This window comes from Drosophila guanche, unplaced genomic scaffold (assembly GCF_900245975.1).
Source record: "Drosophila guanche unplaced genomic scaffold, DGUA_6, whole genome shotgun sequence".
NCBI lineage: Eukaryota > Metazoa > Arthropoda > Insecta > Diptera > Drosophilidae > Drosophila > Drosophila guanche.
Window position 1 is genome coordinate 4,847,448 of NW_022995747.1, and position 25,891 is coordinate 4,873,338.

The window sequence follows — 25,891 nt, forward strand, 5'->3', positions numbered from 1 at the left end:
ACAGACGGCACATACACAGCAAGCATTGGAAATGCAAATGGCAGCCGCCTATCTGTGGCAGCCCCTGTATCTGGTGTCTGACTGCGTGTGCAATGAGTTTGCGGCAAACAGTGCCGCAGCGGCAACCACTGTGTCTTAACTGTCCGAGTGCCTGTCAAAAGTAATGAGAAGCCCAGCCAGTGGCGTACAGGTAGTGGCTACCCGGAGGCAATACACATTTCCAACGAAGCAGTCATTAAGAGACACAGTTGAATCGAGTTTCCGAGTACTCTTGGAAACCCAATACTTGCCCTGAGGAAAGTTCTGCAAACAATTCCGTCGGTTCCTCCTCAGAATTCAGGGATTCAAGGCAATCCTTAGTAATCCGAGTGGGCCGTGAGACTTTGCAAGATCAAATCCCTTCTGGTTTTCTATCATTCTAAATTCTGATTTCTGGCGGTAAATATCTGATTTACTAGGCCTCAATTTGTTTAATTTTTGTCTGTGGTCTTGGCCCAAAATATAGTAAGAAAATGCCTCGTCAACGTTCAGATAAGTCCAGCGGTTCGGCTCGTCACCAGAGCTCCAGGAGCAACACCAGCTGTACGATTCCCGTTCCCAACTCGCGTGCCAGAAACAGCCAACTGCCAGCGGTGAGCCAGACACGCAAACAGCAGTCGACACCAGCACCTGCAAAAGATGAAACTAAAGCTGCTGCGAAAGCGCCAGCGGCAGAGGTAGCCCCCAAGGAAAGTGGCAAAGGAAGCCTGTTCAAGGACATGGCCGCCACTGCAGCGGGCGTAGCAGCCGGATCAGCTGTGGGACATGTCGTGGGCGCTGGCATTTCTAGTTTGTTCGGCGGTGGCGGCGGAAATTCTGTCCCAGCTAACCAGCCGGCAGAGCAGGCGGCGCCACCGGTGGCAGTGCAGGCGCAGCGTACCAGCGAGCTCGTTGATGATTCTCCGTGCGCCTACGAGCTGCGACAGTTCCTCAAGTGCACCGAGGAGAACAGTGACCTGACCGCCTGCCAAGGTTTCAACGAGGCCATGAAGGAGTGCCGCCGGCGCTACAATATATAGGGGCAAACAACTTTAGCAAAAGCAGATCCAAGACAGAAATCCTTCATAAGAAATAGCCATTTGCCATAGACCATTATCTTTAAGGTAATATCATTAAAAAATAGTTTCCAAATGCCGAATATACTTTTTGAGTAATAAGTTTTAAGAGAAGCCCCCAAGAGTGCGTCAAAATTTGTTTCAAAGAGGGAAAAATTAATTGGCATTGAGCGTGGGGGCAGGCATCAGCCATGGCTCCCTCTCCTCTTGGAGATCTGGCCCATCCATCTTGCGTGCCGAAACATTATTGATGTTGATTGATTTATAAACATTTCTGCGGCCCAGCAGGGTAGGGACTGACGAAGTGAATGACTGGATGATGGAGGATGGGGGTGGGGGGAATGTGGCTAAAGCCAAAACAATAAACAAAATGAAATTAGCATGCCGAATGCTCCTTCCCAGAACCAGAAGAAGCATCAGCTGCTGTCGCATCTATTCACATGGCCTCTGGTATAGGCAGCGCGAAAAGCCACAGAGAAATGTCAGATAGAGGAGAAATGTTCAGCGAACAAATATAATTTGCTTAAATATTCATAACAGAGTGAGTGGAAATTGTATACTGCTGATTAACATGGCCCCAATGGGGAAGACTTCCACCGAATTTCCCAGTCCCAAGTCCCCTACCCACTCCCTAGTCCCTTCACATAGCATCAATCAAGCGGCATTTGCCGCAGTGTCGTGTCTGTTTGCCGCTTTTGTGGTTGGCAATAATTTAATGAAATATTCCGTTTGCCTCTTGAATTGGGGAACTGGGGATCATCCTCCCATATGTGGCACCTCTCCTCACCCGCTCAACGCTCCCCTTCCCTTCCCATAAAACATAATGCGAATTATGTTTAAGCATTAGGCTGGCTGGCAGCTCGGCTAATTACTGCTCGATGTATGTGTTCAGTAGTCCCTCAAAAAGCCAAAAATAGTCAGGCCAAGCACTTTTGCATGCTGGCTGGCAATTAAAGCATTTCCTCTGCACTAGCCAAAAGCCAAGAGGGTGGAAATACTCGTACTCGTAGTAGTATAAGTATTTGCTTTCGAAATACTCTACAAATAATATTCAACTCTTTATTCTTGAGAATGGAAGTGCGTATAGAGTGCCACGAGTCAAAAGCCAATGGAACATAATCTTGACTCGATTACCCGTTTAATCTTGATTTATAAAGTTTATTCTAGAGTTAGCAATATCAAATGGGATACATCTCCATGCAAAGATAAGATTATCTTTTTTTTTTTTTCAAGATGCAGCTCTTGATGTGAACACAAGAGACGCATCTTATTCAAATATTATACTAATAAAATGTACATAAGACACATATACTTACATTTAAATGCATATTTGGTTCGTATATACTGGAAGCTAAAGCTCAACTCATACAAACTTTATTTTCGGAAGTATTTCCTGGAAAAACGCTTTAAATAACTTAAAGATTTAACCATTAAGATTGCCCTCAAGCAATGGTCTCCCAAGTTGTTGAACAACTTCCTGTCCCACAATTAACTCGAACCCTTCACTCTACCCAAAATCCAGGTGTTTTCCCAGCTCATCTATACATTTTGGCTACCTTTAAAGTTACCTTGAGGCCATAAAGGCATTTCCCTCATTTCCGCTCAGGGAAATCCTTTTCAACGGCACTTCCACTCCCGGCCCCATCGGGCGTTTGTTGTTTTTCTTTGCGTTTCATTATTTCGACTGTGTGTTTCGTAATTAGTGCAGAAAGCAAACGCTGAAAGCGAATGCGAAAGAAAAACAAATTACTATTATGATATTTGTGTGTAATGCCGGATCCCTGAATATTCCTGCCGCCAAGTGGCGTTCTAGCATGCACTTTGCAATTAGCTTTTAGTCACTCATTCTCATTACCAATCCCAATGGCAATGCAATATAAATTAGCTGACAAAGCGGCAGATCCTCGGGGAAATATCATGCTCATGTGAAAGGGATTCCCTTTGGGATCATGGTTGGCTGTGTCGAGACATTCGCTTTTGCCAACGCACAGGCATACCGAATCGTTTGTTTTGCTTTTGCGAATGAAAAGCTTTAAATTTACAGGTGGGCTCCCTCCCTCTTGTAATATTGATTGTTTCATTACGGTTCGAAGGCTTTCCCAGCGCTCACCATGAACTATCTGCTGGTGGTTCAACCCAACCAGAGTTAGTTCATTTCAAAGGCAGCCAGCTGCACTGTCGAAGGCGAAGTCGCTGTATGTCTCACAGGAGAAGAAGGTGAACAACGTCCTCTGTATTGCAGTGAGAAAATTCGGGACGGGTTTTTGAGTCTTTAAGTGCGACATGACCCTCTGGACTGACTTTCAGCAGGCCGTGCAGAAATGGCTGATGATGAATGACGAGGGAAAGCAGACGAAGCCGAATAAACCCTTTTCTAATCACTAAATATTCATCGTTGCCTTTGTTTCCGTTTCAATAAACTGCGGATGGTACGAGTATGAGTAGCCCCTAATCATTTCTCCCGGGAAAACCTTCCCATATATAGGAATGTTGTAAGGGGGAACGGCAATTAAAATGCTTTATGACGAGCACACGCGGCCCTTTTCGCAGACAGAGACCTTGGGATGTCCTGGGTGTCTGTTTTTTAACACTTTAAAGCGAGACGCATATCCTTGACGCCCAGGACCCTCTGCCGTGCGCCATTGTCACATGCTCGCTGCTCGGCTGCTCGCTGCTCCTTTGGCGTTGTTATTTTTTGTCATTTTCAGTTAATTGTGATTTTGTTTACTGACATCCTTGTCTCTGTCTCTGGGCCCTGGCCTTGTCCCTGGGTCCTCAACCGGGGTCCACGCCATTGTTTGCCTTTCTACTTTGTCTGTGAACCCTGTCGCTTATTATGTATACCCTTATGGAGGGGTACCATACGTTTTACCATGCTTTTGAAAACATTTTCGAGCACATAAAATATGGAATAAATATTATTGATGAGCCGTTCAGTTTTGTTACCTATTTCTGTGTTAAAAACGATCATTCTTCAAGGGTAACCAAACCATCGGCGTGGCCATAGTTATATTTTTTGCTTTTGTTTACTTGAATTTTGTTTTGTTTTGTTTCGTTACTTTTCGCATCCAACCGATTGAAGCAGTCAATGCGACTTTTCTCTTACCATTTCCCACTTTTCTCCTCGCTTTTGTTTCACTTTTCTCTTATTCTTTTTTGTCGGTTGGCGGCTGGGGGGCCAAAACTTTTTCATTTCATTTTTTATCTGCTTGGCTTGCGCACAATTAAGCCGGCGAAATGTTTTGGCCACGTCAAGGGCTGACGAAGGCGACGACGAGCCTGACACTGAAAATACCCCAGGGAGGAGGATACCCTTTTTAATTTTAAGCATATTTTCGCGGCAGCGGCAGCGACAGCTCCTTGGAGGAGAGCCCATGGACTGAGCATATATTTTCTTGCCGTCTTATACGGCTTTTGTCTGGCTTAATAAAAACAAATTTAATTTTTGGCAACCAGGCAGCAGTGGTCCTAATAAATATTTATTGTGCACTCCAATTTCCCTTCTGCACTCTCCCAATATCTCTCGCATGTCCCAGACGGATCTGCCACTGTCAGATGCTCCCTGCTGCGGTTTACCCATCCGTAGCACTCACGACAAGCCATGCCATGCCAAGCGAATGCAGCACGGACCTGACATGGCCAGAACGGTTCAGGTCCGACCCAACCAGGCCATAATTATGTCCAATTAACAGGCTTTGAATTGGAAACCAGACAAACTAATGGAAGATTTCGTTCTCATTGACTTGACGTACTCCAGCGATACTTTTGATTAGGCCAACATTTGAATTGGCTTGAGATACCCCTTTAATTGAATTATTCTCCATTCAGAGATTAACATATAATAGAGATACTCGTATTGTTTTCAGCTGCACAGTTGTATTATTTCTGAGAAATCCCCACCAATGCATTTATTTCATATTTGTGGACGCCTCGTTTCCTTTAACATTCTGGGTATCTACATATGCAAATCTTAAACAAATTTTTTGCAGTATTCCCAACTAAGTTGTGAAACTCCTCCTTTTAGCAATAAGATTGGTGATAGACAAGCTGCACTTCCGCGTAATCGGTTACCTGTGTCAAAATCTGAGGAAAACCCCCATTACCGATGAAGAATTTTCGAATATTCCGCTCTTCATTTCTGTATTCTTAATCCCCATTCAAACGTGGCTCATCAGATATCGTTGTAGCAAAGAAAACAAAAACGAGTCCTGCCTTGTGTACAATGTGGAAAGCTGCAAGCAAAAAGTAAATCGAAAAACATATTAAGAGTCATAAAAAGGAAAAATCCAATACAATGCAGATACGCATGGAGATGGAGATGAATTTCCACTAACAGTTGGTGTTGCAGCAAGCAAACGTGGCGAAAGCGCCTCATTGATTGCCTCTTTTTGTGGCCGGATGAATTTCCATGTTTTCCTTTGTTCGCTTTGCTCGGAAAAGTGTGAAATTCGATATGGCAGACAGTGTTTGAGCGCTTTATTGCGGTGGGTGCCCACAGAAAGGTTTGTGGGGCGCGGAAAGGAAGGGAAACCCAATACGGACAACAACACTGGGACATGGCAGGTGGAGGGGCCGAAGCAGAAGTGCGGGCAGAGGCAGAGGCAGAGGCCAAGTGTGCGCTCGTCCTGCGATCGTGTTTAATTTAATTTTCAGTCTGAAGTGGTCAACGGCAATTCCATGTTTCATGGACACTTCTACAAATCGCATAAAATGCTAATAAAAATCAAATCAGTTGCACAAGTGGCAGGCCGGCCGGCCGACCAATCGAGGCCAATGTTGTGCAATAAATTGCATCCAAATCGTGTAACCAAATTGGTTGAATGGCCAACTAAGTGCATTAGCGGGTGACTCTGATTCTGAAGCCCCGCCCTCTGGGCTTTATCAAATATCAAATCGATGTTCAGCAAAACAGTGGGCAAACATTGGCGATGGCTGAAGCGGAAATGCATTTCCGGCAAACAGGAAATGTACCTCACATGGAATTGCAAATGGCGATGCGGATGCGGCCAGCTGACAGAAGCAGCAACAACAGCCACTGCAGATACCTTTATGAATATGAAGGGGAAAGTTTTCGGCCTGCAGCCACACACAAAAGTTGTCCCGAAAATGTACCATGCGAAAAGTTGTGGTTGAGAAAAGTTACACATTCGATAAATATTTCAGCAAACCAAAAGTCTCGGGCCACGCAAGTGCACAAATTCGTGCGGAGTTCATTAAAGAAAGGACTGAAAGGAAGGAAACTAAATTTAAATTGCTGCCAGCCGTTTTGCTTTTTGGCTTTTCCCCCATTTGCATATTAATTAAACCCAACAGCCTAGAGGCGGCAACAGGGCGGGACGGTGACGGCAAGCCCTGAAGCTGAAAGGTCAAAATACCATTACTAAAACCAGGGCGAGGACCAGACCAACAAACCATTAGCTGACCACATACGTGGGCCATGGCTCTTAGATCGCCCACATCTGGCCAGCTCTGCTGCTCCATTAGATATCGTAGCACCAGCTCGAGTTTAAGCTCATAAAAATTTAATTTCATCTTAACAAAGGAATATGGGCAAACAATTTGCCGTCAGCCGAAATTTATCTTGCTCACTTCGCTGCCAGCGCAGTGTCACTTAAATATCAACTTAATTTCCATAATAAAGCCAGCTGCCCCTCGCCCTCAACCATCGCACGACGCGAAGCCCCAGAGGATTTTCCCTATGATTGACAGTTGGCTGGCTCGGATGAAAGAGGAAAAGGAGACTCCTCGAAAAGTAGTTGACAGAACATTGATTGAAATAAGTAGATCATCAAATATACGAATATGATATTAATAGAAATGGAAATTTCTGCCACAGAACATCATTGAATCGAATAACTATTGTTAATTGTGTTTGCGGAGCTCTCGTTGCCAGACGGCAGAAAGACACATACGAGTATGCCACGACAAGGACAGCAGGGGAGTGCTCCATTTCTCTCAACGAAATGTGTATATTCTTGATAAAGTATAGACATTCGGCTGATTGCAAAACAAATACGTACATATTTATATGTGCTGACTATCAATACATTTTGGATGAAAGAAATAAGTTTTGTAACTTACTTTAATTAACTTGATAGGAACTCTATCTGTCCTCTCCTCTCCTAAACAGTTGCGAAAAAGCTGACAAAAGCGAAGGATTTTTCAGATTATCTTTTTTATAAACTGTTTCACATTAAATCCCACAAAATCCCTCACAAGCCATCATTGTGCGGTGAGAATTTTGTTATTAATTTATGCTGCACCTTCATCCCCTTTAAAAAAATACACAGAATGCATACGTAGAAGCGTCCACCATTTACCCTCCTCCGAATGGATAGGATTATATGTATGTATAACTAAAAGCAATGAAAATGAAACAATAAAAGCAAACTTAAAAGTCCATTAAAAATGCTTAAGCGACTTTATGAAGTCGGCAGACCGCGTCAAGTCGGTGACAGGCTGGTAGGAGTGAAAGGAGGGAGAACGAGGACCATCCACTCAGTGGGTGACGGGACCGAACCGACAGTTGTATGAACTTGATGCTGCTGCCTCCGTCTCTGCCAGTGGCTACAATGGTGAGGCTGATGCCGAGGCTGCTGCTGCTGCTGTGGTCGCTGACAATAAATAGAAATCTCAATTTACGATGCGTTAGTTGAGCACCACCACCATCCCCTGGAACAGCACTAGTTACTAATGCCATGAGGACATTGTTGTTGCTGCTGGTGGCTGCTACTGGCTCTGCCTCTGCCTCTGCCTCGACTCTATGCGGGTCTGCGGTGGTGGTGGCGATTCTGGGCGGGTGGCATGTCCTTATGTCCTTGCTGTGTGGCGAGGGCTAACCCAACTCGACCGGTCTGCGCCTCTCTAATGGCATTTGTGATGGCTGCGGTTATAGTCACTGTCGTCGTTGACGATGATGTTGATTGGCGATTCGCCGGCGCATGCATGGATACGTCTCCATCTCTTTAATCCTCCATAAAGCGCTACTCTGCTGTAAAAGTGCTTTCGCATACGTGGTATATAGTCTGCAAGGGTATATGTTATTGCAGGGAATGGATGTAACAGATAGAACCAGGTAATCGATCGTTGCTTCCTGAAAAGTTGGGAATTCCATGATCTGTAGATCTTTTATGCTCTTTCCAGATTGTTTGTCTGGAGAGCAGACAACGAGTTTTCGAAAACCTGCAGACCAAGTGTGCAAAGTGTGCTTAAGCTGACATTAAAAACTTTGCTCATCCAAGCCAAACCGAACCAAACTACGCCTTAACTCACGCTGAAGCGAAACCCAAACTCAACCGCCTCATAGTTCAATTATGCGATAAAAGTTAAGCACTTGAAAAGTTTTCGACTGTGACAAGACGTGACATAATTTGTGGTAATGCGATGGGATCGAAGGAATTGTTCAAATTGTAGCAGACAGGAATAGTCTGGAGAGTCTATGAGGAGCCCTCATGGTTGAAACAAACACACAACGCGATGGAAGACTTGCCAGTGGCCATGGAGCTGGAGCTCTCTGCTCTTCAGGAGAGAGGCTTTCAATTAGCCAAACCTTGTCAGCCACTTCCGCTTTTGGGGGCAGTTGAGAAAATTGCAGTGTGGCGAGAGGAAATTGCAGACTGAGGGAAAAGTGGGGAAATTAGGGGAACAAAAAAAACAGCCACAAATGGACTTTTGGTGGATGGCCAGCCAATTGCAGGGATTAAGCCAAGCGAATCGGAGCTTACTTTGATGGATCTCCCCCACTCCCTCTCTCGGCCTGAGACAATCCCGGACAAATCCTCGACAGAGTCCGCATCGTGGACTGCTGCAAGCCCTTGATGGTGGAACAATAAGCGGAAGCTGCTCCTATACCATCCTCCTGCACCTCCTCCGCACCCGACTGTAACCCCAGCTAATTGGCACTTGAATGCAAATACTAACTCAATTGGATGAGCGCTCAATGGGCCATGGCCGGGACGCTAGGCACTAGGACAGGACCATGAGCAGAACAGCATCACGAGCTGTAGCTTAATTTGGCTCTGTTCATTATTTACGCAGCCATTGTTGGCCTGCAGTTGATTCATGCTGGTTGGCCCTTCAAGTGGCAGTGTCTTGCTCCAATACGACCCCGCCCCTCTCCTATATTTCCACAGTACTTTCCACTTTCATCGTTATGGGGCTTCTTCAGTGGCAACGAGCGGGTGACAATCAAACTTTCGCTGCCTGCTTAACATTTGATGAGACATTCACCGAATTTTATGTGCATCAAAAATGTGCAACAACTTTGACAGCGCATCATCCTCTCGTCTCCCACACCGTCTTTTACCATTAAAATTACAGCCCATAACTTTCGGCAAATTGCTGAATCATTTCGGCTTCATCTTTGGGATCAACTATTTCGGGACCGGCAAAAATATGAATTTACAAACTTAAATGCCACTAACAAAAGCAACAAAAGTTATTTTCCGTTTCAACTATGTGGCGTGGCAACAACAGATAAAAGAGAAGAGCATAAAAAGGGAAAGCGGCAGTGAAATAGGGACAGAATTCTCTCAGAAAATAGGCACAAAAGTGTACTACTATGTTGCTGTGATACCCTTCAAGGAGAATATAATGATTTTACGTGTATGTTTGCAACAAAATTTGCTATTTGAGTTTGACTAAAATAGGCAACTAACAATCAATCGGTCTTCTCTTAAGCGACCTTAAGTTTCATATAAATGTTTATTCATTTGTTTTCCAAATCATAGCATAATCGAATGACTAGCATGTAGGAACTATAAAAACATCGACCCGCAAGGGTATCCAAATTTTTGGTCATTCTGTCTCGTCGTCCCTTCGGGTTTTTTCGCTACGGTTGTTGCGGCTCTGGTGGAACGCATAAAAAACTTTTTAATTAAATTCCCCCTCTGGACCCAGGAGCCACTTGTTGTCTTTCCCCGCGCAGAAACAAAAAGGAGAAGAAGGCCAGAGGAGAAAGACAATTCGGAGGAGAAAGGCATTCAGTTTGGTGACAAGTTTGCATAGAGTAGTAAAAATGCTATTTTTATACTGTTAAGAGTGGCGGCCCAAGATGCTGGTGCAGGGCGAGAGGTGGCGCTAGAGGAGCCACACTCCATTGAAGTAGCATTTCCAGAAAAGTTTCTTTTCACTTTCCACTGCTGTTGCAGAAATCTCGAAAAGTTCTCACTTAGTCGAGAGAATAACAATTTTGAAGGGAAATTAAGTCAATCAAAATCTGTTTGTTTACCATATTTAAGTGCACTTCCATTAAACTGTTAATTTTCTTCCATTTCCATTAAAAAAAAATCAATTTTTTTAAAGAAAAAAAACAAAACATTTATTTACAAGTGCAAATATTAGTTGTACATAAATTAGTATTTTTAAAAACAATGTTTCGTTTTATATTTGAGGTTGTTTTTTTTTCAAATTTCATGTGACATTTTTCCATTTAGTGCTGCTCTTTTTTTGTAATGGTATATCTCTCGGTAGTTAAATGATTAATTCAGTGGAACAATGTCATGACACATTGAATTTTGCATTCGTTGAATTTCATTCTAACTCCAACCGATGCTTGTATTGTTTTTTCTTGGCTTCCATTCCTCTATTTCCTGGTGAAAACATTTCCATCATAATTGGAAAACATTTAAATTCCTCAAGTTCCTTTTTGTCTGAAAGGAATTTACCTGTTCTTTTTGTTAGATATTTAAGCAAAAGCTAAAGTAAACTAGTTTTTACATTTTTTGCAACACAACTACATTCTTCTTTATTTATTTGAGATTTTTGTTCAATTTTCTGCAATTTATTTGATTTTTATGTTTTTTGAAATGATTTCAATTTAGGTTTTCATTTCATGGTAACAATAATTGAAACAATATTAAATCAATGAACCGGCGATTATTGAATGCATTTGAATATTGCTACGAGTTTATTGGTATCTCCCTTTTGCAGGGAACTCGTTATAATAAAATTGCATACAAATGTATATATATTTTGCAATTTTTGCCGGAGATATTTTTGCTCGAATTGGCATTGGCCAAATGAGATTGCAACTTGTGCTGGGGCCTTGGCAATCAATTTGGAAACGTTTAAATTGTATATTTCTTTCCTCGGCTTCCTGCCGTCATCTCTCTCGACTTCGTTTATTTGCCAGGGCCCTTGGCTTAAATTCGCTTTGCTCCTCATTGGGTTACTACGGGGACGCCGTACGCCTCACGCAGCACTATGCACTCTGGACTCCGGTCTCCGGATGCTGCGAGCAGCTGCAACAGGCAGCCATTTTCCTCTTCCTCCCCTTTACCGTCTCGCTCTGTATCGTTTTTGCAACAAGTGTCTGCTTTCGTCTGTTTGGGGCAGGTTCCTTGGTGCCTGCCGATGCTGTTTGCAGTTTTATGGCAAAGAGCCTCGAGCGAGTCAATGTTGCTTTTTCTTGCCCAGCGAACGGTGGCGCGGCAGTCGTGGCCACAGCAAAACCAATTAACACAGGTCAGACAGCTCACGAAACGAAACGGTGTAAAAACCATCATAACTTGACGCAGAGTAGGTTCTGCCCTCCCCATCAATGTTTCACCTGGTTGTTCTCTCACAGCAGCGCGACAAGTGGGAAAAGTTTGCGGCCCGCTGACAAGACCTGAACTTTTCCTTTGGAATGACATTTGCACCTGTCGCTCGTTCCCCTCGATCTGAGATGTACATACATCACTGTCAAGGGGAATTTATTTGTTGGTTTTCCGTCTAAATTTAGAATATTTCTCATGTGTAGCCCAAAATCAGCAGAGACACGCGAAATGTTTGGGAAATAAACATGCTAAAAATCGAAAATTCAATTTAAACGTCACATGGCCAGGCCCTGCCATCAAATCATAATTTTGCTTAAAGCGAATGACGACTCGATGGAGGGAAGGACGGGGACGGTTAATGAGGCAGAGACAAAGGCACAGAGAGCTTTGCTGATATTCTATGCAAGAAACGTGTCGGAAAATCTGGCAAATGTCAGACAGCTTGTCAAAGAGGGAGAAATCAGTGTGGAAGTATCCCATGAATGAACCAGCAGACGCAGCATTTTCCTCTCAATGAACGAGAAACGAAACCAAAATGCATCAAGGTTGTGTGTGGCAGTTTGCAAATGCCAGTTTTGGCCAAGACCAAACCAAAGCCACAGCCACTGTGCAGTGCAGTGCCAGCCAAAAGAAATTGTCAGCTGCCATTGATTGCGTTGCCATTGAATGGAAAGTATCTCTGTATCTCAGTTTCTCAAAGTGTGTGTGTTTGTGTGGTGTATGCGCCTTGAATGAGCCAAATTGCAGGCTGTCTAATAGAGCCACGAGATTTGGTCCAGATTGTTCGCCTGAGGGCTTCACAAAGCATCGAATTAAGGCAGTTTCATGTTTGCAGACCAGTGACAATTTTATATTGGAAATCAAGGGAAACTGTAATCCCTCATCAGCTGACAAATGTCATCTACCTCTGACGTTCGTTAATCAAGTACCAAAGAGTGATCTTTTATGGAATTCTTTATGGATTCATATTATTTATTTATTTATAGCTAGATTTTATCAAGTCCCATCGTCACTCATTGATGAATTTAATGAAGGGTGTTTAGCTGTAATCCAAGCATTCTCTTCGCTCTTACAAAATATTTATTTTCCATAAATTAATCAGTTGAAATTTCTTTTAGTTTCTCTATGGCATTTTCCATTCCACTTTGATCGAATTTCCAATTGTTTTGGGCCAAATGCAGCAGTCGATACTCCAATTTCAACATTTTTCATTTGTTCAAAATCCCGACAAAGGACACCAAATGGAGAGCAGGCAGTAGCAATAATGTGAGGCAAGGCACAAGCGAGATGAAAAAGAAACGCCGAATAATTGTATGAAATAAGAAAACGAGCCACTAAAGAGACTGACGGCAGCCGCAGCCCTGAGCCCTTGAGTGGAGCCCGTGGGGGTAGACTCTGGGGTGGGGCTGGCAGCTAAAGAATTAAACTAATATTTATCAAAGAGATGAGCGAGACGTGCTTCAAGCTAAACAAAAGACGACAGCGCATGCCGGCGCCAGTCGAGAGGAGAAATGAGGAATGGCAAAGCGACAGGCACAGGGACAGATGCATGAAGATGGTGAATGGTCTGAGGAGGATTCAGATGAACAGGATGAACTGTATGCTTGGATGCTGATCCATGCTAGCAGAACGAGATGCAACGTCATGGCTGGGTTTTAGGAAAGTGACGCTATCAAAATGCGGAATGAATAGACCTGCTTTTCGTGCTCTCTCTTGCCTTCAGAGCCGGCGGCTGTTGTCTGAGCACTGTGCGAGGTACGAGGTCCTCTGCAGAGTCTCGCGAAAGTTGGGCCAACTTTATGCTAATTAGCAGCTGCTAACCAGCGTTAAAACTTTGCACTTAACAAGCGCAGCAGGCAACCAGCCAGCCAGACATGTGTTCTTATGTTCTCCAACCTGGTCTTGGAGCAGGACTTACGGCCTCCTTGGGCCTCTTTTTCTTCACTTCGCAAATGAGATAAGTGCCGCATTTCGGACAGCTGGGCCCACACAATGGACTCAATGGATATCTGGGGGCAGTCTGCTTTTTCTCCTCCACTCTAATTTTGCAGTGCATTTTAAGCTGTCGCAGCTTTAGAGGCAGCTGCTTCTCTGCTTCTTCTCCTACAAATTGCTTTCACTACTCGAAAAAAATAGACCATTTATTAGCAGATATGTAAGGGTCTTTGTAGTGCATATATATGTCTGGGTAATTGCATTGAAATGGGAAAATAAAACGGCAATAAATATGCCCATTGTGTGTGTGAGTTGGGGTCTCGGGGTCTGGGGATCTGGGTCTCCAGCAAGTGCGATTTCGGTGCCAACAATGCGCGCCATAAATTAACTAAATTGAAAACCATTTTGGTGCAGATCCCCGCTTCTCACCCAGGGCCCCCCAACGTCCCTCCTCGTGAACACAGTTTCCATCAGGCACGAGCAACACTTTTATATTCATTACAGTTCATACAGAGAGCTTTCTCTCTCCCCTACCTCTCACCTTCTCTCTCTCCCTTTCCCTCTCTGTGGAGCAATGGAATATGGTGCACTATGCGTATAGCTAAAAGTACTGTCTCTATGCTATGGGGCAGCGAAGGGAACGGAATTGAACGTGAAGATACTTTTATGATTCATGAGCATTCGCTGTTTGTTCCTGTGGAGAATTGGCAAGTCAGTTCTGGTATGTTTTTCGGAGCACCATCCATAAAAAGAGTCGTTCTGCTGTGAGATTTGTATAGAACTCAGTATTGGATATTATAATCCAAGGGAAATAATTTATAAGCTAAGCTTTTCCCCATGAAAATAAGCAACTCTCAGCTCTTAGATTTCCGGTTAATATCCGTTAGTTTTACAGACTCTAAACTATGAAAATATATAACCATATTGATTGATTTAATACTCGATCCTCCCTATGCTGAAGAGCATTTATGCGTCCGCTCTTTAAAATTCTTCTGCATTTTCCTTCCGATTCTTTTTTTCCTCCTTGATGCGCTTTCCGCTGGCTGCGCACATAAATATGCAATAGAAACTTTTCTCACGTTTTTGATTGCAATCTTTTTTTGTGCAGCATCATAAATATTTAATGTTTACTTTCGGTCGAGCTTCATTTTTATTTCCCACTTATTTCCGGACAGACCTAGACCCGGACCCAGCAGCAGAAATCGCTGCACATTTATCCAGAAAATGCAGTTGACGGGGAGTGGTGTAGGAGTAGGGATGGAGGAGCCTTCTTGATTGCTTTTGGTACATAAAAAACTGCTACAAGGTGGCGTGCGGTGCCCCGTTTTAATGGCCTTATTAATATAAAGATGGATAAGTCATTGCTTGTGACCGAAAAACCACACGATGTACTTCATTAACTTAATTAAAAATCATGGCGACAGCACCGCAGCAGCACACATGAAGGGCACACAGAGGTTGCAAGTTGCAACAGATATCCTGCTCCTGCTCCTCATGTAAGTGCACAAACCGCAAAGCGAGTCAATTCCAGCTGAGTGCAAATAATGCGCTCGCTCTCACAGATCCAGGCTTGAGTCTTGCCACATTCATAACGGTGGCTGCCACACACGAAGCGCAAACTCAATTAAAAACTGTCGAGCTGTTGCCGCCACGCCGCATTTTCGCTAGCTGACTGAAGTTGATTATCTTCTATCCAGTGACACGCACACTCAACCGTGTGCATCAACCATTCTTTATTTATCTATCTCGCTTTTTTTTACTTTCTGTCTCTATTGCTCGTATTCGCTATCTCTTTATTCGCTGCCTTTGTCTTCACAGAACTGCTTAGCTCTGCTGCATTCTGATACCCTGGCGAAGGGTGCTTTTATCTTGTTCAGAAAAAAGAATTACCATTGCGGAACTTGCATGCTCCGGGCCTCGGCTCTTTCTTTTCGCTCTGTATCTCTGTACTTAACGCCGCATGTAAATCCAGTTGTTTTTTGCTCCCTTGTGTCGCAGCCTCCTGCAGCTGTTCACTTCTTTCATTTGGGTTTTCTACTTTACTGTTTTCTCTGCCTTTGCACTTAATGGGATTTTAAATTGAGTTTCATTTATAAATTAGCCGTCTTTCAGAGCCTTAAATGAACAGCAGCAATCACATATTTCGTAAACAGAAATGACCCTTCTATGAGAACTCAACGGTCTCAAATCTCTGTTGTGTGTTGTCTCCGTTCTCTTATTTCATTTCAAAGTTATCTCTAATGCCAAATTGAGCACCCAAAGTCACTGAGAATTGAGTGATTGAGGTTGTTGCTGTCTGTCTGGAGAAGCTGCTGCTGCACTTTCGGAATTTTAATGTTTTGTGTGTGCAACTGGGTGGCACTCAGCGCCATCTCCGTTCTAGTCTGCTGCACTGTGGTGTTCGACTGCAGCAAGGCCTGCCTACAATGTCTCAAATGCGGCTAAGCATGACGTTGATGAAGCGCATGCAACAGCTCAACCTAGTTGAGGGGGCATGTTGCAGGCTGTTGTTGCTGCCACCTAAATTTGTTGCTGACAATTTCTTGTTAGCGCTCGCTGTTCATGTTGCGGTTTCGCTCTTTCTGCGTGCGTGTGCTCAATGTGTGTGTTTGTGTTTGTGAGTCTGTCAGTGTTCTAGACAATAAATTTTCAATTTTCGAACTTGCCACAGAGAGCGTACATGTATGTGTGTGCGGGTACGGGTTCGGGGAATCCATTCAACGTTTCCGCCTGTTTAGCCACCGTTGAACGCAGCACAACATGGCGTATGATTGATGCCGTCTCAAGCAGACACACGAGGTGGCAGACAGTAGTAGGTGGGCTTATAATATTTACATTAAAAAAGAAAAAAGATGGACTTTCGAGCCGAACAGCTCGATGCCCTTACAGATGGAGAGTTTCCAACAATCTCTGCTCACATTACATAAGCAGAGCACCCTCTGTCAATGGTGTAGAGACACCTTGTGTAGTGTGAGGATTTCTATGCACTGTCTGGAGCTGTGATAGAGTGCCCCAGCCATAAGACCGACTCTCATTATGCGCTAAGGTTCTTTAATTACTTACACACACCTCATAACTTATCTCTTTCATTGCAGGCAAGGTGTTAAGGAGGTCTGAAGAGCCGTCTAAGCCGTTAAGAGAGATACTCGTACGAGAAGAAGGAGCAAGACGAATGGAGAAAGGGTGAGTAAATGAGAAAGGGAAATGAGAGCATGAGGGAAGTACAGGATTAACAGGAAATCAATTACCAGTGAAAGGTTACCCGACATCATGGTAGAAAGAATTTAATATCGACATTATTGCGAGGATATGAATGCACTCTCCAGGGCAGTCTCGACGCTGCCACGGGCTCGGAAAACAATTCAATTAGGAGACAAAGTTATCCGACAGAGATATAAAACGATTTTATGACTCACTCTCAGAATCATGGCCAAGAAGGAATTCCCCTAAAGCTGAAGCAGAATCTGACTCTGATGCTGACGTTGACGCTGGCTAGCAATCTCATAAAAGTCAGGACAAGGATATTGAGTGGAAAATTGTTGGAGGCCAGAACTGCAATGCACTTTGTAGCCGGAGCTGCTACAGATTGCATTAGATTAAAGCAGCAACATAGGAAGGATGCATAAATTCCCCTGAATCTGAGCTACAATCAAATCAATTGAAACGTTGTGAGTTCTTAAACTGATCGAAATGAGGAACTATGTAACAAAAAGATAAAAACCGACCAAGTTGGCTATTGGCCAATAATTAGCGGGGCCAAAGAGTAATATGAGTCGGCCTGCTGCCGCACAATGGGACTCAGGATTGACAAAAGACCGGGGGACAAAGGCTCTTTTTTGACTGGAATGTTTCCGTGAATAAATGTGAAATGGTACGTTTTTATGATGATGTCACAGCACGGAAGAGAAATAATTTTAAAACCCAATAAATCGCGCAGACAAACACAAAGCAACAAAATGAGCTATAAAATGGGAGAGACAACGCCAGCAAATGTTTGACTTGACAAAACGAACATTTATGTGGCATACAAATATCGGAGAAAGAACGAAACGAACATAAATTCCTTGGGTCTCCTGGCCCAGCGAATCATCGGCTTTTTCCCCCCAAAACGGAGAGAAGACCAACCATAAATAATCAAATGAAAATAACAAAAGACGCAAACAAAATATGTAAATGTTTGCTCCTGTCGACTGGAAATGGCAAAAGCAAAGCGTACATATTTTCAGGGCGGAGCAATTTATGGAAAACTCAATGCTTTATTACATCACACACGCACAGGCGAGCAAATTCGTGTACCTTATATATGTATATACGAAACGTTTGTACATGTGTATATGCAAATAATATCACTCATACGCCCACGTGAACTTTAAATGCAAAGGCATTATCAAAAACGAAACACCAGTGAGAATGTCAGGCCAGAAATAACATCATGATGGGGTATACGTGTAAGAGGAATGGAGGAAGAGGGTCTCCAAAGATAAGCAAATTCCTTTACTCTCTCTCTCTCTCTCTGTCTGTCTCATTTCTACACATGTTTTGTGAACAAATTTTATTATGCACACAAATAAACAAACACACACTGGAACACACCCATCAGGCTTTCTGTAACGCGTACATATGGCAGCCATTTTCATGAACGGAACTGCTGTGTTACAAAACACTGAAAAACAAAATTTATGTCAAATACTAAACACTTTTGTGGCCCACTGATGAGGGATGTGATGAACTTGACCTTGACAAACACACCTTATGCATATAGAAATTAATGGAATAGCATTGGCAATTCCATAATTCAAAACAGGGAGAGGCTCTTACAGAGTACGCATCCTCTAGCCCCACACTTTGTTGGACAGTGTAAGCGCGCAGGCATAAATATATGATTCGAAATCAACGCATTCATTATTTACAACCATGCCAACGCTCCACACAACGTAAGCGAAAAAAAAAGGGAAAAGGGAAAAGTGTAAGGGAATGTAAACCAGGAGCAGCTTGACAAATAAACATCAAGTGCGCAAGAATCTGGTGCTGGGTATGGTGATGGTGCTACCCTCTGCCACATATTCGACAGCTCTGCTGCTGCTGATGCTTGCCCCAGCCACAAGCCAAGCTGCCAGCCAGCCTGCCCCGAAAGGGACGCCAATGTCGACAGCGGCAATTTAAAATTGCTGGCTTTTTAACTCGCATCCATTTACAGCAATTTGGTGAGCTCTCGAGGCGTGTGTCAGACAGAGTGTCCCGCCGTCCCCCGTGTGATGTGTCAGGTTGAAATTACATGAGGCACTTGGAACATGGAGCAAATGCTCCGACAACGGAGGACGAAGGATGGCATAAATAAGGAGGAGGATTGAAAGCAAAGCCGTCATGAGAAATCAAATTTTATGACTTTGTAATTGAAATTCGCTTTGTGGACGAGCATATTAAATGAGTTACGCATACGAAATCCATGGACAACACAGATTACCCAAACCACACTCCACTTTGCTCTTTTATGAAAATTTTTGAATGTTTGAAGAAGAAACCAATATCCCTGGAGAGTCTGACATTCGATACACATACAAAGGAAACGTTTTATCTACGCTCTCCAAAGGCTCTTAACATCAAAGAAAACAAGTGGCACCTCTAGATTGTAAGATTGTACTCGTTGCGGGTATCTCATTATGCAGCCACCCGACTGCACCCGACGGCTTTTATTTTCATGGATTTATTATATAATATATGTATGCAGTCCCCATCTGAATCCCTCACTGAGTGACTTGTTTCGTGACTTTCGAGACTCAGCCGCAAATCTGCTCAGCTTTAAAAATTCTGTCTGCTTAAAAAGACCAAAAGAAAGAAAAGATTAAGTGCCAACCCAAACCACGGCAAAGAAGTGGCAGAATGCGAGAGGGTCGGAGGAGCAGCCGGTCCTCAGCAGACCATAAACTGCAACAATCAACTGCATTGGATGTCAGCCCACCCCACTCGAGTGGCTGCAGCTGTTATGCTGGGGTGCCTGAAACAATTGTTGGGGATATCTGAATCTAGGAAATTAAGTTTACGCTCGCTGATTTTAAAAAGCACTTTATTCTTGGGGGAGAAGAAAAACTTGGGGATTTGCAAGCGTCAGCGCAGCCATAAAATATATTTTGTGTTAACTGAAAGGAAACCCATGAATTGGCCCGGTGACTCCTCCTTTCTGCAGAACTTAATAATGCAGAAGGAAAATGGAAATCCGTGCTCATTCCGCCGCAGTAAATAGTTTACAAGAGCAGTCGGAAATCAGGACACTCCGCATCAGGCACCGCATCTGCAAAATAGTTTTCCCCACAAATTTCAGAATCCAACTAAAATTATACTTGTTTTGTAACTATACTTGTTTCCCAGGACAAGAAATTGGGGTCCTTGCAGCCCGTCCTGTCATCGGCGTCGAGCGACTGCGGCAAACCTCAAGACGCTGCCGCAGAAGGGCTGGGTTGGGCTGCTGGCAAGGAAAAGCCAGGCCAGGCAGTAAAATTGCCAAGTATTTGAAAAGTTGTGCGCTGCGGGCTTGGAAACGTATTAGGAATGTCAAATAGTGTGGCAGACGTGCGGTGGCAATCAAAAGACGAGCCAGGTGAATTTTGTGGGAAAAAAAAAACCAAAAGAGAGTCTGTCACACAGGAGCTGGTACATTAATATTAAATCCTATGAATATTTAGGCCCCTGTCAGCTTTGGCAATAACACAAACGACCAGCAGCGAAATTAGGGGGAATTTTAAGCTCTATTCCAGCATCTTTCCCCCCGAACAATTCATAATTAAATTACATTATTTATGTGCTGTTGCCGGGAGAATTCATCCGAACGTTAGTCCGACTTGGCAACTGTCCCCCGAAGCTTAAAGCGGCTTACGATTTGTTATTTGCTGACCAAATAGTTGGCCAACTCTCGGGAAGAGGCCATGTCCATGGCAGACCCTCCCCGCCAGGGACAGCCTGCTGTCCGCTTGATTAGCATAATTAACACTGGTCTCCAATTCCCACCCAGTTGAGTGCACACTCACAAAATGCAGCCATTCGAATGCAAAATCAACATACAATTTTCCCACCAGAGATGAAAATTTTCAAATATCGTTGCACTCGAACTAGAATTAAAACAATAATGGGCAGCCCGCAATATTGTTCAGAGTTTGGTAATTATTATGCCATCCTGTTATCCGATATCCAACCAATTTTCGTTGGCATGTTTCTCTATGACTTTCTGCGGTTGATATTGATGCTGTCACGGATGAGCTGTGATATAAACATTAATGCAAAAATTAGATTCAATTTATCACAGGATAAACATAAACTTTGTATTTATCACATTAGGGGAATTAATTTACTCTGCATTTTTTAGAGTCTTTTATCATAGATAACCCAATCCTATACATTTTAGAATGTCGCTACTCGTAGAATAGTTATTTAATGATGCAAATCCCACTTTTAATTCTTTTGTTTCCAAATTCACTTAAAAACTTGACTCTGCCAAAGAGGGTCACACCTGCAGCACAGGTGTGGCATCGTCTGGCCGTCTAGACACTTGCTATCCCTCCTACTCCGCTCAATTGCCACCCAGCCACATTCAATAAATTCTAAAACCGAGACACACGAGAGAGCGGAGCCCGAAAGCCAAGGTAAATTATTTTTTAAAGCCAGTCCTCGATTGCGGTGCCAGCTTGAGCTCCCCCCCCCCCCGGGTTCGACGACCGTTATGCAGAGACTCAAAAGGAATTCAATTAGGAGAGAAATTTATAAATTCGTTCTCGTACTTTGGTTCGCGGTTCTACTACGAATTCATCTACTTCTAGGACTGCTGACCGCAAGGGAAGAGGAGGAGGAAGAGGATGCGGAGTGGGAGCAGCAGCGAAAAAGAAATAAATAAAATTGCGAAACGGAAGCTGCCAACAAAAATGGCTACAACAATGAACGGGAGACGCTGCCTTTTAGCTGCTGCCCTTTTGTTTATTTGTTTCGCATTTTCAAGAGCGTCAAGTGCTCGTGGGCATGGGCGTGGGTGTGGGTGTGGGCTGCGGTTTTTAAGGGCATGGCAACCACCCGACGATTCAATAATCAAAAGAAGTATAAAAATTAATACAAAGGGACGCCAGTGTGGAGCCCAGAGCCGCAAGGATGACTCGTGGAAAATGAGGAAAATGCTTAGCAAGTACACAAACCATGCGAAAATGGCTGTTGGGCCATGAAAACGTTCGCGGTTGTGTTTCGCTTCTGTTTCTCTCTGTCTCTTTATTTATTTTCAGCTTTCTTTCTTTGTTTCATTGTTTAAAAATGGTTTCCTGGAAATTGTAGCAACTGTGACCATCATTAGAAGCGACATGTGGGTGGGTACGAGAAGGGGAAGCCTTCGAGCTGCGACTGAGACTGATTTTTGTTGTGTGAATTTAAATTGAGAATTTAATACCGACCTGTTTGCACTCCATAAATACCAGAAAGTAATATTCTTTTCGCTTCTTTTACTCTTTGCAGCCAGTCGACAATCATTGGACAGATCCACCCATAAATACCAACCACAAACAGCCACTCTGTAGATTATCCGGTATAGATATAGTGGAGCAATACCCATAAAAGTCAATGTGCTGGTCGACATCAAGCGAAATCATTTAATAGGCAGCCGGCAGCTACGTTTTTATCAAGCATACGCCGCGTTTTCCAGCAAAAAGAGGAGAAGGAGGATGGTGCCCTGCCCTGCCCTGTCCCACATAAATTTGTAATCAAGCGACACAAAGGCCAAACGCCAAACGCCAGACGCCAGAGGCGAAGCTCCACGAGAAGCCCTGGAAGCTGGGAGCTGGAGAGAAACTAATAAGACGACTTATTCTTATTGAAATTATGATTAATGACGGGAATATTGTACAACAACAGCGAAGGGTAAATCAAGGCATTGTGCGGCACTAGGGGTGCTACGCGATGATGAACACAATGATGAACACAATGATCCAGATGATGATGATGAGCAGCAGCAGCCGCAACAGCAGTTTAGTGCTGTGTAGACATCACCTTCTCACGAATTGAAACCGCAATTCTGGAACACAGAGAACACCGTTTGATGGCTTCGTCCGCGGCGGAGTACGTTGCAGCAGCAGCGGCAGCCCGACGGCGACGCCATCAGAGCAACCACCGCACCAAACTGATCTCCACCGCCACACTGACGCTGCTGATACTCTTTCTCAGCAGTTGGGTGGCCTATGCAGCGGCCAAAGCGGCCAAAGCGGCCACCACGGCCACCCCGAGGCTCGAGGAGAGCGGCGCGGAACCGGAGTCAGTCACGGACTTCAACAGCAGCAGCGCCTTCCTGGGTGCCGTGGCAGCCGCTTCGCCATCGGCAGCTTCGGCGGCTGCCTTCACCGCCACCACAGCGCTGCCATATCCATACTCCGCGTCGCTCAACAGCAGCCCCGTGGCAATCATAAGCTATCAGGGGATAACCAGCAGCATTACGGACAGCAACACCACTCTGGGGCCGCTCTCGGACACCCCGTTGTTGATTGAGGAGTTTGCTGCCGGGGAGTTTGTCCTGCCACCGCTACAGTCCATCTTCGTAAGCCTCGTCCTACTCATTGTCATCCTGGGCACCGTGGTGGGCAATGTCCTCGTCTGCATAGCCGTGTGCATGGTGCGGAAGCTGAGGCGGCCCTGCAACTACCTGCTCGTCTCCCTGGCCCTCTCCGACCTGTGCGTGGCTCTGCTGGTGATGCCGATGGCCCTGCTTTACGAGGTGCTGGAGAAGTGGAACTTTGGTCCGCTGCTCTGCGACATCTGGGTGTCCTTCGACGTTCTCTGCTGCACCGCCTCAATCCTTAACCTGTGCGCCATCTCCGTGGACCGCTATCTGGCCATCACCAAGCCTCTGGAGTATGGCGTGAAGCGAACGCCCCGCCGTATGATGCTCTGCGTGATGGTTGTGTGGCTGGCTGCCGCTTGCATCTCGCTGCCACCGCTGCTGATCCTGGGCAACGAGCACGAGGATGAGGATGGAATGCCTATATGCACGGTGTGCCAGAACTTCGCATATCAGATATATGCCACGCTGGGCTCCTTCTACATCCCGCTGTCCGTGATGCTGTTCGTCTACTACCAGATCTTCAGGGCTGCCCGCCGCATCGTGCTGGAGGAGAAGCGAGCCCAGACCCATCTCCAGAAGGCGCTCAACGGCAAGGGCTCGCCCACGGCCGCCGATCCGCCGCTGGGACACACGGAGCTGGTCAGCGGCAATGGACAACGGCACAGCAGCGTGGGCAACACCTCCCTCACATACTCCACCTGTGGGGGACTCAGTAGTGGCGGCGGCGCCATCAGTGGCGGACCGTCGGGCGGACATCACGGCGGCCACCATGGCAGCGGTGGCGGTGCGAGCGGTTCTACCGGACTCCTGGGGTCGCCGCACCACAAAAAGCTCCGCTTTCAGCTGGCGAAGGAGAAGAAGGCCTCCACTACGCTGGGCATCATTATGTCGGCCTTCACCGTCTGCTGGCTGCCCTTCTTCATACTGGCTCTCATCCGGCCCTTCGAGACGATGCACGTGCCGCCCTCGCTCTCCTCCCTGTTCCTGTGGCTGGGCTATGCCAACTCCTTGCTGAACCCCATCATCTATGCCACCCTCAACCGCGACTTCCGCAAGCCCTTCCAGGAGATTCTCTACTTCCGCTGCTCCAGCCTGAACACGATGATGCGGGAGAACTACTATCAGGATCAGTACGGAGAGCCGCCCTCGCAGCGTGTGATGTTGGGGGATGAGCGTCACGGAGCCAGAGAGAGTTTTCTATAAGCGATGATTACATTTAGGACGATGAATGCGTTGACATCTTTGCTCACTAGCTCACTCAAACACAAACACACACACTAACGTATATAAGAAGAGTATTTGTATGTAGTAGTGTTAGTAGTGCACCGACCCCCCTCGCCATGCATATGAGTATGTATGTATTTAGGTGCGATATACATATGTAGACGACTCCTCTAAAAACGTAAATCGTTGTTGTAATTTTAAAAAGGTAGAACTATAAGTATCCACACGTACACATACACACGGTTGTAACTGTGACAGGTTTCTACGGTTCCTTTTATGTTTCGAAAACAATCAGCACCGGAAATAAGCCACAATCGTTATCGAATCTACTGATATCCTATCTGCCCTAGCGCACCTATGTGGTTATCCCCTAGCCAGCCCTGCTCCACTCCCCTCCCCAATAGTTAGTTGATTTTGCAAGAGCGAGATACTCAAAACAGAGCCAAAAATTAACCTAATTAATAATCTAGATACGTATTAGCCCTACTATAATTAATATTACAATTATGTTCCGTGCAAGAAGCTATCCTCTGTAAATACGGTTCAATGGCTCTGTCTATATATTATACACATAAACGATATAAAGTATATTTAAGAGTGCAAGGTCGCGGCTCGGGCTCAAGGGAGAACAACTACTATAATATTGTATTTTGTAACTTTCTTCATTAGTCCTTCGTTGTATGTATTTTGTATGAAAAAGTCACGCCTCTCTGTGATACCAAACATTAAGCATTACTTTTATGTTTAGATTGAATCGAAGCTGCATCAGACGGAACGGAAAGCACACACGCAACACCTACTTATACAAAAGCATCTAGATATAGTCTACTAAGTGTGCATGTTTTTATTGTATGTAAATGTATATGTATATGTATATGTAATGATAATGATATTCACATGAAACCAAACCAAACATAAGCAAGCGAGAGATAAACTATCAAACCTATTTACATACCACACCCACGACCCACACCACGCCACACACCACTCATGAGAAGAAACCATGACAAAACTAAGCTAAAGCCTAGCTAATATTACGAGTAAGAGCACGAGTACGCAACAGCCAAGTGCTAGAGTTCTCTATGAAAACAAACATCAAATATGATAGTAACTATAACAAAACAAAAAACATAAAACAAAACAAAACACTTTCCGAGTGAAGCTTACCAAAAACAAACTGCAGAACTGCATTTGAATACTGTTTTTCCAACGAGTGCAGTGCGGAAGTTAATGCATCAAATAAAAGGCAAACCGTATAAATGTAATTTAAACAAGTCTCTAGTTTGTTCTTTTCTTTTCTATATTAATTGCAATGGTCATTCTCGCTCTGAAGAAAGTGGCACCTTCGTCAGTTTATTTTGCAGTAAAGTGCTTCCAGCGTTCAGTTGATAATTGCGACTACGGGATACCTGGTAATCAATTGAAAAATAATTACAGCATTACCTATTGAGGATAGCTGTCAGTGCATTGCAACTTGTTCATGTCAAGTCTTTTGCTCGCTCTGCTATGAGCTTTGGGCT

General features: G+C 44.5%; 2 protein-coding genes across 2 annotated transcripts in view; both read left to right on the top strand.

Annotated features, from left to right (window-relative positions):
- The window catches only part of LOC117583255 (5-hydroxytryptamine receptor 1), a 51,812-nt gene extending 26,176 nt beyond the window's left edge, over positions 1–25,636 (top strand). The window contains exons 2-3 of the mRNA XM_034271479.1: positions 16,663–16,750; positions 22,052–25,636. Of these exons, the coding sequence (XP_034127370.1) occupies positions 22,632–24,350 (1,719 nt within the window). The 5' untranslated portion in view covers positions 16,663–16,750; positions 22,052–22,631 and the 3' untranslated portion in view covers positions 24,351–25,636. The remainder of the gene's footprint in view (positions 1–16,662; positions 16,751–22,051) is intronic.
- LOC117583258 (coiled-coil-helix-coiled-coil-helix domain-containing protein 10, mitochondrial-like) lies at positions 430–1,177 on the top strand. The gene has a single exon (XM_034271481.1). It carries the CDS (start codon positions 513–515, stop codon positions 1,056–1,058), a length of 546 nt encoding a protein of 181 aa, XP_034127372.1. The 5' UTR covers positions 430–512; the 3' UTR covers positions 1,059–1,177.
- Positions 25,637–25,891: the final 255 nt, after the last annotated feature.

Coding starts and splice junctions, on each gene's coding strand:
- LOC117583258 (XM_034271481.1), top strand. CDS start 513: ATGCCTCGTCAACGTTCAGATAAGTCCAGCGGTTCGGCTCGTCACCAG.